Below are 15722 nucleotides of genomic sequence, written 5' to 3' on the forward strand. Positions count from 1 at the left end.
AATTCCTTTTTTTTCCTTCTAAACTGTGTATATGTAATATATGAGCATGGTTAGTGGCCGCCAGAGTCCGAGACGTCTCAATGAGTGAGACAGCAACCGAAAGAAAATTGGAAGATGACGTTCGCTCCTACGAAGATAATCTATACAACTTCAATCGTTCTCCCGCTTATTGGTTTGCAACGCCCATACATACAGGTGCAAGAGGCTATCCCAACTGGCCGACTGGGATCAATCGAATAATGCATCAACTTAAATTGAAATACCTGTTTTGAATTTTGGAAAAAAGGATGCAGGAATACCAAGGCATCTACCTGCTCGATCATTAATTCAATAAATTTGGCAAGGTGGTCAAGTACAAATGTATGCACAATCTATGAATCTAGAGAGGGATCGGAGGTCGTAAGACAAGTAGTGTATTCTACAAAGCTACCATGGTGGATTGGTGGTAGCATGTTTGGCCTGTCGGCAGAGGTGGGCGTGGCCTTGCCGGCTTCAGTTGCTAGCTGGACGCGTAGAGCGAGCCGCAACTACTGCTGCGGTAGAGGAAGAAGCTCCTGCTCCCAAGCTCCATGATCTTCTCCCCGGGGTCCAAGCCTGTTTGTTTAGAAAACAGCGGCGTCAATAGAGAGTAATGGAGAGTAATGAGGCGTCGGCGTCAGCGTCACGTACTTTCCAAGCTGAACTGGGAGTAATGGAGCCCGAACGCCGAGGGGTCGGCGGACGGCAGCGGCGGCCGCCGTCCTTCCTTGACGTAGAGCTCCACCGCGGCCGCGACCAGGTCCGCGACGCGCCACTCGGCCCTCGCCATCACGTGCAGCGGCCACATGCTCCGATGCACGGCGACGGTCACCAGCGCCTTGCTCGGCGCCGCCCTCCTGCCCCACGGGACGGCGGCGGCAGTAGCGTTGCCGCCGTGGACGCCCGCTCGCCGGAAGCCCCGCTCCCTGACGCCGGCCAGCAGGTCCGGATGCGTCCGGGGCTTCTGTCTCATCAGGTGGTCTCGCTGCTGCTCCTTCTCAGGCGTGCAGCGCGCGTGGAACGACGCCCGCCGCTGCACGAGCGGCTCCCGCGGTGCCGGCGCCCCCGCCGCCTTCTCCGCGTGTCTCTGCCTCGGCCAGGCCTTTTGATCAGCCGGCGGCGCGTGAGGAGGCATCTTTGAGCAGAATAACGACAGGGCAGCAGTAGCTCACGTCCGATTTTACAAGCTTCACCTCACTGGACAAGACAAGAAGAGGAAGATTTGCCGGAGCGAGAGCTCATATATGCACAAGCGCCCGCTCATTCGGTGGGCGCCACTGGGGGCTCGCCGATTTGGTTTTAGATTCTTCGCAGGAGAGCTTTCGACTGGTGCGGTGACAGGTGTGAGGCGTGCCGCACCGGCGGTTGCTGATTCATATAGCCGGTTGCTCCGTAGTCCGAGTCCGACATGGCGGTCATGGACGGTTGAAAAATAAACTTGGAGCGTTAAGCTTAGGGAGTGTTTTAATGTACTAGAATTAATATGTAAATACTAATTTGTTGTTTACTTTCGTATGGTACTCAGATTAACAAATTAGTCTTTACACATTTAGCCTTAGATGTTAAGTTTGTTACTTAGTTTGTTATATTACTCACATTAGAAAATTAGCTTTTATTTCCTCTGTTTTTTTATTTATCGTGGTTTAGTTTAAAAATAAATTAGCGGACCAACAATATTCGAGAACGGATTTAGTAAAATTTGGTTATATGACTGTAATTTACTTTTTAAGCAAAGAAACATACCTTGAAATGTTGTCAAGCTTTACAGTACTAGAGCAAGATTGTGTTCTTATGTGTTACGTGAGTTTATTCGTTTTTTTGGTCAAGTACACGCTATGATAGGGGTTGTAAAGGTCCTAATAATTGACATTGGAGCTATGCTGTCAAAAATGTTCGAGACAAGTCCTAATAATTGACATTGGTACATGGTGATTTGTATGTCCAATTATGGCGACTAAGGGCCTGTTTGTTTACCCCCAATGGATTATATAATCTGGATTATTTTTGGAAGATTATATAATCTGGATTATATAATCTGGATTATATAATCTGAGTAGTCATGTTTGTTTACCCAGATTATCTGGTGTGTTTCTGTTGGGCGGCGGGCTTCTCCGATCCGATAGGCGCAAAAACGATTCGGTAGATTATAATGGCAATGGTGGGTAATTTCTAGGAAACTTGAAAGGGTAGTGGGGAAGTGGGAAAAAATAATCTGAAATAAGCACCTCCTCACTTGCTTATGGATTATCATAATCCAAGGGGTTAGATTATATAATCTGGGCAAATAAGCTAGACTGTTTGTTTGCCTCTTAGGATTATTTAATCCAGATTATATAATCTGGGGGGTAAACAAACAGGCCCTAAAGTAGGAGGAAATAAGTACTTCCTGCTGCGGGTGGACAACCTGAACCGGTATATGTGGGTAGCTGTGATTAGGGCTGGGTATTCGGTCTATTAGGTCCCGTTTGTTTCGTTGGAATTCAATTCCATTTTAATAATTATAAGTTAGACAAAACTAATTAAATTCATATATTTACAAATGTAATATATTTGTATATTATCCTAAATCATATGAGAGAGATAGTTATATACTACATTTATGTTATAGCGAAGCAAGTAGAAGAGTGTGTTATAAGTTGTACATCGGAAAAATAGTATGTAAATATATAGAATCTATTTTCATTTCTCACCACATGAATTTGAGATAGGTTTATATGATAACTTTGGAAAGTGGTGGAATGTCACATTCTAAAAAAATAGCCCATTCCATTAGTAAGATTTCAATTCCTCAAAATGAAAGGAAACAAACGGGACCTTAGGGTAATTCGATTCGGTCTATTCGGGGTTTTGAAATTTCGGGTTATGAAACATGAAAACCGAAATTTCTAAAATAATTTTAGGAACCGAATCCGAATAGACCCACAATTTCGGTTCGGTTTATTCGGTCCACCGAATAGACTCAAATAGTAGAGAAACCATTATCTTTTGTTAAAATATATACAAATAATAATTAATTGGAAGTACTATTTTTACAACAAGTGACTATAAAAAATAACATAATGATATATATATACTATCGTTAAGATGATATCATAATTTTTAGCTAATAAACTCATAAATCATATAATAATATCATCATATATTAAGAGCTTTTTTCTATTTCGGGTTATTCGGTCTATTTGGGTTTTAAAGGTTAGGAACCGAACCCGAACCCATAACCAGAAATATAGCATATATAGGAACCGAACCCGAAAACCCGAATAGACCAATAATTCGGTCAATTCGGGTTCGGGTTCGGGTTTTGGTTTTAAAATGCTCACCCCTAGCTGTGATTCCTTCAAAGGATCAACAGCTGTCATCAAACACATCTAGACATAGGCTATTTGATTAATGAATTTTGGTGTTTAATGTCAACATGACCATTTAAACTAATGTGTTTATTAGTTTTTATATTTATAGTTCAGAGGATACGACATGGACTTGATCAAGGCAACAGGGTGATCAAGAATATTAACATCTCAAAGACATTAGAAAACTCATTAAAAATATATCAAGCTCATATAAAACTTTAAGACACAAGGCTAAAGAAGGCTAAACGAAGAAACACGAAGACGTAAAGAAATTAGGCTACACAGAGTGTACCGGATGTAGGGATGTCAACGGGTTTGCTACTCGTCGGGGAGTGCTCCCCGTACCCGTCCCCGCCAAACTAAATATTCCTCGTTCCTCGTCCCCGCCCGCGGGGAGAAAATTTCCCCGTCCCTGACCCTGTCGGGTATACGGGGATCCGATGGGGAAAAAATCCCCACCAACAGCCCACTTAGAATTTAGAAACAATATTGGTTCTGCCAGTAATCCACTTAAAAATCCCGCCCAACACAATAAATCAACAACATATTACATTTGCAGATATATAAACAACACAAATCATAGCAGCTATTGCAACTATGGCATGGTACATCAAAAGTCACTAAAAATAAGTAATAACCCTAGTCTATAGTACAACCACATAGCAGTACCAGGCTACCAGCTATTACACACATGAATGATACACCAGATTACAGTTCCAAACCCAAGTTTTGTTCATAGTCCATACTTCAAGTGACAAGTCTCCAATAGACAAGTGAACACTAAGAATTTAAGATTACAATTCCAAAAAGGGTACATAAATAAGATGACACATGGCAGTACACCAAATACACGCAACACGCTCACAAAGTCTGAAATAACTTCCTTGCACCAATATCACATTACCGGATCCTGCAAATGAAGAAAGTAAATTTCAACATGTATTCATCAAGCCACAAATAACTAAAAAATGACATTGTCTTTAGAACATTACCTGCATCCCTTCTGATATGTCCTGAAGAACCGTCCAAAAGCTCGAAGGAAGACCATTTGCATCATCTGTATTTCACGAACATAAAATTTTAGTGCAAGTTCATAATACAACCAACCAAATTAAATGCTTTATATACCTTTGTATTGGTTTCTAAGCCAATCATGCGAGCGCATTAAGTCCTCTAACATACATCCCAGGAGTAAGACGACTATGATGCTCACTAAGAACTCTTCCACTTGTGCCGAATGCTGACTCTGAAGCAACAGTGCTCACTGGAATCTCATAAATATCACGTGCAATCATCCGCAAGGTAGGATATCGTGTCTGTAACACCCACTTTATATGAAAGGCTAAAAAGAGAAAGTATAGTACTCTATATCTATATGTGTTACCCATGTTTATCATTTCATGTGAACGTATCACTTACACAAACACATGATTAACAAGAAATACCCGAAGATAATACATGCATCATACTGGGTTTTGTTTGCTTGTGCATTTAATAATAAAAAAAAATTAATAAGGACACATGAATGATGAAGATTAAGGAGTTTAATCTAAACTCAACCATAGTACTTGGAAATAAACTTTAAAGAGAAAGAGCATAAAACTTACCTAATATTTATATATATATATGTATATGAATGTATCTTCACACTTAGAGCCTTGATTGTGCACCATAATCTGAGGACAAATCTATCACAAAATTTAAATGTAAGTTGGAAAAGAAGTTTTGAAATTGAGAGGGAAGAAAAGAAGATAAAAAAATAAAAAGAAAAAAAGGGCGTGATGGGCCTAATTCCCTACCGCCGGCCCACTCACCCCTTTTGCTCCTTCACGCGCCAGCCCAGTCTAATTTCGCCACCGGTCGCTTACACGTGGGCCCGGGACCTGACGATCTTCTCCATCTCGCAACTGCGCAGCGTGGTCCGAGCTCCTCGCCGTGGAAATCGGACCTTCCTCCCTACAAGTTCGGCCTCACCATTGCATCCTTGACCGGTTCGGGGTACATATGGTTCACGCCCTCCGTGCTCGTTGAGATCCCTGGATCGTGAACCAGTGCCGTGCAAGCTTACTAACCGCGAGAGAGAAGAGAGGAGCGGCCGCCGCGAGTAATCCCTGCAAGGTCGTCGATCCGGTCCTCGGTGGGGTGTCCGCGGGCTTCATCTGGCCGGTAGGGAGGCATCCGTGGCAAAAGCACTCGGAATCCGTCGCGGGCCTCGCCGGAATTCCTCACCGTGCCTCGTCCTCCACTGCGCGCCGCGAGCAGGAGTCTACCGCCATTCAATCGAGGTACTAACGCCATCCACGTGTTCGCATTGTTGTTCAGTAGGTTTAGCGTTAGCTAATCGCATTTTGGACGACCCTAGCGCGTGGAATTGCTCGCCGGCGTTCATCGCCGCGGCGGGTGAGCGGCGCCGCCGTGTCCAGGGTTGGGTTGGGGAAGAATTCCCCAGCACCGTTAGATCTGGCTGGTGCGGCTCTGATTAGATAGAAGATGCCCTTTCGCGTTGTGTCGATCTGGTCCGTTCAGTTGGATCGGACGGGTGGAAACCAATCTAGTGTAATAAAATCCTCCCCGTCACTTTTGAATCCAACGGTTCTCATTGCGTACCGCTTCGAGATCACGCCGATCTAATCCAGACCCTAGACCTGTGATCGGACGGCCAGAAAACATCCGTACCCCTTCGCGGGTACGTTTTATAAAAGAGCCCCCGCAGAATCATAAAACCAACCCGCCGTCCTCACTCACTATTTATTGAGTCTAGGGAATCTTCTGCACTAGCCCCTGACCTATCCAGGAATTGTGGCCCAGTCCAGAGCACGTTTAAAACGTATAAATGAATTAGTAAAAGTATTTTTAATACAAAAATAATTCCTAGAAATTAGTTAATTCATAGAAAATTCATTTTAGCTTCAAATTTAGCCATTCCAATTTCTAAAATTTTGTAATAATGTTCTCTATCATATAGTGGCTCTGTTTTGGCATGAAAACAGTAAGAAAAATTATTTATCATCTAATCCTATTTTAATCACAATAAACCTTAGGAAATTCATAACTTGAATTCTATAACCCCAAATTTAGTGATTCTAGTTCCTATGATCTCATTTTAATGTGTAGATTTTTACTGTATATTTTATTTACATGTTTGGTGTGATGTTGATTTTGGCTATACTATGTATGTATTGTGTTGACGCGAATAGACGAGCAAGCCACTGTGGAAACTGAGGTTCAACAAGTAGAGATAGCTGAGCAGGAGCTCATTGAAGGCAAGTTGTGCCCTTGATCACTTACTTTTCCCAGCCATGTTCTTATTAATTTTAATGATCTGCATAGGTTAATTTTGATGGGAGCCTTTATGTTACCCCAGTTTTGATTACCTCTATACCTTGTTCACCCCTGAAATATTTTTGGGTAGTACTTGCTTTTGCTTTATGTGGATTGGGTATGGAGATACACCATTTATGATTATTCTGTTATTATCTTGTTATTATTACTGTTCATGTTAAGATCATTAAATTAATGGGAACATGGAGCGACCACCCGGGAAAACAGTGCTACCACAAGGGTTTAATGGGACGCCCTTGGCTGATTAACTAGGAAAGCTAGTGGAGGGCTGCCTTACCCGAAAGGGGCAAGGGCAGTAGGGGAGTGGTCAGTGTAGGGAGGTCCCTGGTTGATTTTGCTGCGATGGCGGTCAGCCAGGAACCCTGCATTGGAACTTCCTATAAACTGTAGCGGGTAGTCTGAAGCTAGTGGAACTTTGTAAAGGCCTCGTAGTGTTACCCTGCCTCGCTTCCTTGGTAGAGGTGTATGGGATTCATGACCCCTTGGCAGATGGGTAACACGGCTTGTGGGTAAAGATGCGTAACCTCTGCAGAGTGTAAAACTAGTATACTAGCCGTGCTCACGGTCAAGAGCGGCTCGGACCCTCACATGATTAATTATGGAACTTAAATTCAATTTGACATTTGCATCGCATTTGGGATTATTTTACTATTATTGTTCTTTATTATTATTAAGGTTTGGTATTTACTTACACTTAGTAATTGCTAATAAAATTTTGACCAACTTATAAAAGCAATGCTCAGCCTCAGCCTTTATTCCATTGATTAGCCTTACACTACATGAACTCCCACCTTTGGTGAGTTTATGCCACATTATTCCCCACAACTTGTTGAGCGATGAACGTATGTGAGCTCACTCTTGCTGTCTCACACCCCCCCACAGGAGAAGAACAGGTGGTTCAGGAGGAGCCACAAGGCGAGGAGTATGATCTGATCTAGGTGGCGTTTCTCAGTTGACATTGGCGCCGACGATCCTTAGTTCGTTTTATGTTTACACTTTTATTTTGTAATAAGTCTTCCGCTATGTAATAAATACTCTGATGTTTTATGACATTTATCTCTATACACTCTGTTATTATATATGTTGTCTTCTTGGCGCATGTATGAGATGCACCCGGCTTTGTCCTTTAAAACCGGGTGTTACAGAAGTGGTATCAGAGGAAAATGTTGACTGTAGGACGAAACCTAGATAGAAATGGACAAAACCCTTCCCTACTTACCTTCTTCTAATTCATTCTATACTTACCTTACTCTGATTCTTTTTACACTTACCTTGATCCTGTCTCACCTTCTACTGATCTACTCTGAACATTCTTACCTTTTCTACTCTAAGACAAGACGGATTTCACATCTTGGAATCCCTACCCCTGTGACATTTTTAAGAGATAGGAAGCCTAGGACTAAAATCAAAACTATTTTCTATATTTAAAAATGTTGTTTGATTGTTCTGATGATCAATGCCTGATTTGCTTCTTTGATTGATTGAAATAGTATAGACGGGCATCTTAGCATGTACCACCATAAGGTAATTTATTAGCTTTAGTGGATAACACACTAATCTACTTAGCTAATAAATCCCCCGCAGTAACATTTCTCGTAATTACTCGCCTTGTCTACAATTCTTCCTTTCTTACCCTGTATTGCTAAACCAGATGGGCTACCCCTATAGTGTTAGAAGAGAGCACTATAGACGTGATCCTTGGTATGTCATCGTTAAGAAAGGCAAAGGCAGTATATACACTGTGCTAAGGGAACCGTAGAACTCATCAGTTTCAAAGGATAAAGATTTGAAGTTGAAGTTGCAGTAACTACCACCATCAGACTAGCAGCATTCTTAATAGATGAGAAGTTGGTGGGTGACAACATCCGTGCAGTTAGGGATTTTTCGGATGTCTTTCTAGAGGAGTTGTTAGGGATGCCACCAGATATGGAAGTTGAGTTGGTCATTAATCCCTTATCTAGGACTGCCCCTACTTTCTAAACGGCCATACATGATGTCTGTAGAAGAGTTAAAAGAACTTAAGAAGCAGTTAATAGAGTTACAAGAGGCTGGGTACATTCGTTCGCATTCTTCACCATGTGGAGCGCCGGTTCTATTTGTAGAGAAGAAAGGAGAATCGCAAGGGATGTGCGTGGATTATAGGTCTTAACGATGTCACTGTGAAGAACAAGTGTCTATTACCCCGCATTGAGGATTTATTTAAGCGGATGAGAGATGCTAGGATATTCTCGAAGATTGATCTCCGATCGAGTTACCATCAAATGAAGATTAGGACATCGGATATTCCCAAGACGGATTTTCTCGACCTGATATGGTTTATATGAGTTCACAGTTATGTCATTTGGACTAACTAATGCACCAGCCTATTTTATGGATCTGATGAATAAGGTGTTTATGGAGTATTTGGACAAATTCGTCGTAGTATTCATCGACGATATTCTTATTTATTCCAAGAGTGAAAGTGATCGAGGAACATCTGAGATTGGTGCTACAGAAGTTACGAGATAATCAACTCTACGCCAAGTATAGCAAATGCGAGTTTTGGATTGATGAGGTGTCATTCCTCGGACATATCATTTCTAATGGAGGGATATTAGTGGATCCTGCTAAAGTCAAGGAGATAGTGGTGTGAAGCGTACCCACTACAGTTACTGAAGTCCGGAGTTTCTTGGGACTTGCAGGATATTATCGGAGATTTATTGAAGGATTTTCTAAGATTTCCAAGCCCATGACATCGCTTTTGGAAAAAAGAAGAGAATTCAAGTGGGATGAAAAGTGCCAAGAAAGCTTTGATCAATTGAAGGAGAGATTGATGTCACCTCCAGTATTGATTATGCCAGATCTGCAGAAGGGATTTGACATTTACTGTGATGCATGTGGCCAAGGACTTGGATGTGTGCTTATGCAAGATGGTCATGTGATTGCCTATGCATCTCGTCAGTTGCGGAAGCATGAATTGAACTACCCCACTCATGACTTGGAATTGGCTACAGTTGTGCATGCACTTAAGATTTGGAGACACTACATTATGGGAACTAAGTGCCAAGTATATACGGATCATAAGAGTTTGAAGTACATATTCACTCAAAAGGATCTCAACCTTAGGCAACGCCGTTGGTTGGAGCTCATTAAGGATTATGATTTGGAGATTCACTATCACCCAGGCAAGGCAAATTTGGTTGCAGATGCCTTGAGTCGGAAGGAACATGTTCACTCCGCTTTCGTTGTCCAGCTACCTGATGAATTAGCAAAAGATTTTGAGAGACTCAACCTGGGAATTGTTACACATATGGAAGGAGTGACTATTGAATTGGAACCTACCTTGGAGCAAGAAATCCGCAAAGGTCAGATTGGTGATGCTAAAATCCAGGAGATCAAGGATTTGATAACAGAGGGTAGAGGCCCAGAGTTCACGGAGGATGAACAAGGCACGATTTGGTTCAAGAATCGGATCTGTGTTCCCGACATTGAAAGTCTTCGGGAAACTATATTGAAGGAGGCACATGATTCAGTTTATTCTATCCATCCTGGGAGTACTAAGATGTATCAGGATTTGAAGCAAAAGTATTGGTGGTATGGACTAAAGAGAGATGTGGCTGCACATGTGGCTATGTGCGATGTATGCCAAAGAGTTAAAGCTGAACACCAGAGGCCAGCCGGATTATTGCACCCACTGAAGATACCTGAGTGGAAATGGGAAGAGATTGGCATGGACTTCATTGTTGGATTACCCCGCACGTCTGCTGGTTATGATTCTATATGGGTGATTGTGGACAGGCTAACTAAAGTAGCCCACTTTATTCCAGTGAAGACCACATATTCTGGAGCCAAGTTAGCAGAGTTGTACATGGCACGGATTGTCTGCCTACATGGTGTGCCAAAGAAGATTGTGTCAGATCGAGGATCACAGTTTACCTCTCGATATTGGAAGAAGTTGCACGAGTCATCGGATACAAGATTGAATTTTAGTTCGGCTTACCATCCACAGACTGATGGGCAGACTGAGAGGACTAACCAAGTACTGGAGGATATGTTAAGAGCTTGTGCCCTTAAGCATGGTGGTAGTTGGGATAAGAGTCTACCATATGCTGAGTTCTCTTATAATAATAGCTATCAGGCCAGTTTGAAGATGTCACCGTTTGAGGCTTTGTATGGCAGAAAGTGCAGGACTCCCTTGTATTGGAATCAAACTGGTGAAAGGCAGTTGTTTGGGCCTGAGATTATACAAGAAGCAGAGGAACAAGTTCAGCAAATAAGGGAGAATTTGAGAACTGCACAATCCAGGCAGAAAAGCTATGCTGATACCCGGAGAAGACTACTTGAGTTTAAGGAGGGTGATTATGTTTATTTGAAGGTGTCACCACTCCGGGGTATGAGAAGATTCAAAGTCAAAGGAAAGTTGTCCCCTCGCTTTATTGGACCATTCTTAATCTTAAAGCGAGTGGGAGAGGTTGCATACCAATTGGAGTTACCGGATCATCTTGCGGATGTTCATGATGTCTTTCATGTATCTCAGCTGAAGAAATGCCTCAGGGTACCTGAAGAACAGTTACCGATGGAAGACCTTAGTGTTCAAGAAGACTTGACTTATGCTGAGTACCCCATCAGGATTTTGGATACTTTGACTCGAGTTACGAGGAATAAGGTTATAAAGATGTGCAAAGTGCAATGGAGCCACCACAGTGAAGATGAAGCAACTTGGGAAAGAGAAGAAGAGCTTCGTATAGATTTTCCCCACCTTTTCCCTAGATCTTCTTAAATCTCGAGGACGAGATTATTTTTAAGGGGGGTAGGATTTGTAACACCCACTTTATATGAAAGGCTAAAAAGAGAAAGTATAGTACTCTATATCTATATGTGTTACCCATGTTTATCATTTCATGTGAACGTATCACTTACACAAACACATGATTAACAAGAAATACCCGAAGATAATACATGCATCATACTGGGTTTTGTTTGCTTGTGCATTTAATAATAAAAAAAAATTAATAAGGACACATGAATGATGAAGATTAAGGAGTTTAATCTAAACTCAACCATAGTACTTGGAAATAAACTTTAAAGAGAAAGAGCATAAAACTTACCTAATATTTATATATATATGTATATGAATGTATCTTCACACTTAGAGCCTTGATTGTGCACCATAATCTGAGGACAAATCTATCACAAAATTTAAATGTAAGTTGGAAAAGAAGTTTTGAAATTGAGAGGGAAGAAAAGAAGATAAAAAAATAAAAAGAAAAAAAGGGCGTGATGGGCCTAATTCCCTACCGCCGGCCCACTCACCCCTTTTGCTCCTTCACGCGCCAGCCCAGTCTAATTTCGCCACCGGTCGCTTACACGTGGGCCCGGGACCTGACGATCTTCTCCATCTCGCAACTGCGCAGCGTGGTCCGAGCTCCTCGCCGTGGAAATCGGACCTTCCTCCCTACAAGTTCGGCCTCACCGTTGCATCCTTGACCGGTTCGGGGTACATATGGTTCACGCCCTCCGTGCTCGTTGAGATCCCTGGATCGTGAACCAGTGCCGTGCAAGCTTACTAACCGCCAGAGAGAAGAGAGGAGCGGCCGCCGCGAGTAATCCCTGCAAGGCCGTCGATCCGGTCCTCGGTGGGGTGTCCGCGGGCTTCATCTGGCCGGTAGGGAGGCATCCGTGGCAAAAGCACTCGGAATCCGTCGCGGGCCTCGCCGGAATTCCTCACCGTGCCTCGTCCTCCACTGCGCGCCGCGAGCAGGAGTCTACCGCCATTCAATCGAGGTACTAACGCCATCCACGTGTTCGCATTGTTGTTCAGTAGGTTTAGCGTTAGCTAATCGCATTTTGGACGACCCTAGCGCGTGGAATTGCTCGCCGGCGTTCATCGCCGCGGCGGGTGAGCGGCGCCGCCGTGTCCAGGGTTGGGTTGGGGAAGAATTCCCCAGCACCGTTAGATCTGGCTGGTGCGGCTCTGATTAGATAGAAGATGCCCTTTCGCGTTGTGTCGATCTGGTCCGTTCAGTTGGATCGGACGGGTGGAAACCAATCTAGTGTAATAAAATCCTCCCCGTCACTTTTGAATCCAACGGTTCTCATTGCGTACCGCTTCGAGATCACGCCGATCTAATCCAGACCCTAGACCTGTGATCGGACGGCCAGAAAACATCCGTACCCCTTCGCGGGTACGTTTTATAAAAGAGCCCCCGCAGAATCATAAAACCAACCCGCCGTCCTCACTCACTATTTATTGAGTCTAGGGAATCTTCTGCACTAGCCCCTGACCTATCCAGGAATTGTGGCCCAGTCCAGAGCACGTTTAAAACGTATAAATGAATTAGTAAAAGTATTTTTAATACAAAAATAATTCCTAGAAATTAGTTAATTCATAGAAAATTCATTTTAGCTTCAAATTTAGCCATTCCAATTTCTAAAATTTTGTAATAATGTTCTCTATCATATAGTGGCTCTGTTTTGGCATGAAAACAGTAAGAAAAATTATTTATCATCTAATCCTATTTTAATCACAATAAACCTTAGGAAATTCATAACTTGAATTCTATAACCCCAAATTTAGTGATTCCAGTTCCTATGATCTCATTTTAATGTGTAGATTTTTACTGTATATTTTATTTACATGTTTGGTGTGATGTTGATTTTGGCTATACTATGTATGTATTGTGTTGACGCGAATAGACAAGCAAGCCACTGTGGAAACTGAGGTTCAACAAGTAGAGATAGCTGAGCAGGAGCTCATTGAAGGCAAGTTGTGCCCTTGATCACTTACTTTTCCCAGCCATGTTCTTATTAATTTTAATGATCTGCATAGGTTAATTTTGATGGGAGCCTTTATGTTACCCCAGTTTTGATTACCTCTATACCTTGTTCACCCCTGAAATATTTTTGGGTAGTACTTGCTATTGCTTTATGTGGATTGGGTATGGAGATACACCATTTATGATTATTCTGTTATTATCTTGTTATTATTACTGTTCATGTTAAGATCATTAAATTAATGGGAACATGGAGCGACCACCCGGGAAAACAGTGCTACCACAAGGGTTTAATGGGACGCCCTTGGCTGATTAACTAGGAAAGCTAGTGGAGGGCTGCCTTACCCGAAAGGGGCAAGGGCAGTAGGGGAGTGGTCAGTGTAGGGAGGTCCCTGGTTGATTTTGCTGCGATGGCGGTCAGCCAGGAACCCTGCATTGGAACTTCCTATAAACTGTAGCGGGTAGTCTGAAGCTAGTGGAACTTTGTAAAGGCCTCGTAGTGTTACCCTGCCTCGCTTCCTTGGTAGAGGTGTATGGGATTCATGACCCCTTGGCAGATGGGTAACACGGCTTGTGGGTAAAGATGCGCAACCTCTGCAGAGTGTAAAACTAGTATACTAGCCGTGCTCACGGTCAAGAGCGGCTCGGACCCTCACATGATTAATTATGGAACTTAAATTCAATTTGACATTTGCATCGCATTTGGGATTATTTTACTATTATTGTTCTTTATTATTATTAAGGTTTGGTATTTACTTACACTTAGTAATTGCTAATAAAATTTTGACCAACTTATAAAAGCAATGCTCAGCCTCAGCCTTTATTCCATTGATTAGCCTTACACTACATGAACTCCCACCTTTGGTGAGTTTATGCCACATTATTCCCCACAACTTGTTGAGCGATGAACGTATGTGAGCTCACTCTTGCTGTCTCACACCCCCGCCACAGGAGAAGAACAGGTGGTTCAGGAGGAGCCACAAGGCGAGGAGTATGCTCTGATCTAGGTGGCGTTTCTCAGTTGACATTGGCGCCGACGATCCTTAGTTCGTTTTATGTTTACACTTTTATTTTGTAATAAGTCTTCCGCTATGTAATAAATACTCTGATGTTTTATGACATTTATCTCTATACACTCTGTTATTATATATGTTGTCTTCTTGGCGCATGTATGAGATGCACCCGGCTTTGTCCTTTAAAACCGGGTGTTACTGTGTCCCAGCTACCTTCCACCAATCTAATACATTAAAATTTTCCTTTGTAGCTGGAACATAATCATCCTCCAAATAACGACCCAATTCAGATTTTAGCCGTAGAGATGCCGACCTCTTCTTAGCAACACGAGCATTAAAAAGAGACATAACTGTTGGAGCTTCAATGGATTGCAGTGAGGTAGATGGTTCTGTGTTATCTTCATCATCTTGTATTTGGTACTCATTCATCAACTCACATAATAATTTGGTGACTTCTCTAACATGATCCTCACACTCATCACCACTAATACCCATGGGCATTTCAAAACAAACTAGTAACATTTTAGTTTTAAATCGAGGTGTAGCAATGCCCATTAGACCTTGCACATCGAACCAATACTTGTCAAACTTCTCATGCATCCTAAATGACATTTCTTCTATGATTTCATTGTCACAACTTGACCACTATCTCATATTCACTTTGATTTCACAAATCTTTGGAAACATGATATTAGCAGTAACATATTGGGTTCCAGAGAACATTTATGTGATTTCATAAAACATACGCAACCTATCAACCACATCATGGACAAATGACCATTCTTCTTCACTAGGACAACATTTATATTGTTTCTCAACACGCACAACATGAATAAAAAAACCTTATAGGGAAGGGCAACACTAAGCATTGTGAATGTTGAGTTCCATCTTGTTTTGCAATCAAGGCACAACTTCTTAGTTATAGTGTCTTTCACAAATTTAGCAATTTCTTCCAATTTTTCAACTCTTTTTGGTGTTGCTGTCCAAAAAGCTACACTATCATGAATCCTTTCAATAGCCTTATGTATGATATCTAAACCATCCTTCACAATCAAGTTGAGAATATGGGCGCAACACCGAATGTGCAATGTGCTACCCTTTAACATAAGTTTATCTTTCCCTATCTTTCTCACTAACAAGTCTATGACCTTATCATTTGTAGAAAAATTGTCAACAGTCGGAGTTGATACCTTCTCATCAAGATTCCATGCAACTAAGGATTCATTCAACTCTTCAGCAATAACTTC

General features: G+C 42.2%; 1 protein-coding gene across 1 annotated transcript; it reads right to left on the reverse strand.

Moving 5' to 3' along the window:
• Nucleotides 1-266: 266 nt before the first annotated feature.
• LOC103627226 (uncharacterized) lies at nt 267-1497 on the reverse strand. Its single transcript, XM_008647517.4, has 2 exons — nt 670-1497; nt 267-594 (listed from the first exon to the last, which is right to left on the reverse strand). The coding sequence occupies exons 1-2, from the start codon at nt 1151-1153 to the stop codon at nt 500-502; spliced, it is 579 nt and encodes a 192-aa protein (XP_008645739.1). The 5' UTR covers nt 1154-1497; the 3' UTR covers nt 267-499.
• Between the last annotated feature and the right edge of the window lie 14225 nt (nt 1498-15722).

The sequence above is a fragment of the Zea mays genome, chromosome 5 (assembly GCF_902167145.1).
Source record: "Zea mays cultivar B73 chromosome 5, Zm-B73-REFERENCE-NAM-5.0, whole genome shotgun sequence".
Classification (NCBI taxonomy): domain Eukaryota; kingdom Viridiplantae; phylum Streptophyta; class Magnoliopsida; order Poales; family Poaceae; genus Zea; species Zea mays.

Bases quoted from the DNA above. Each gene is read 5' to 3' on its own strand.
- LOC103627226 (XM_008647517.4), bottom strand. From the start codon at position 1,153: ATGCCTCCTCACGCGCCGCCGGCTGATCAAAAGGCCTGGCCGAGGCAG. The intron at 595-669 runs GTACGTGACGCT...CTAAACAAACAG, and splicing joins CTCCCAGTTCAGCTTGGAAA to GCTTGGACCCCGGGGAGAAG.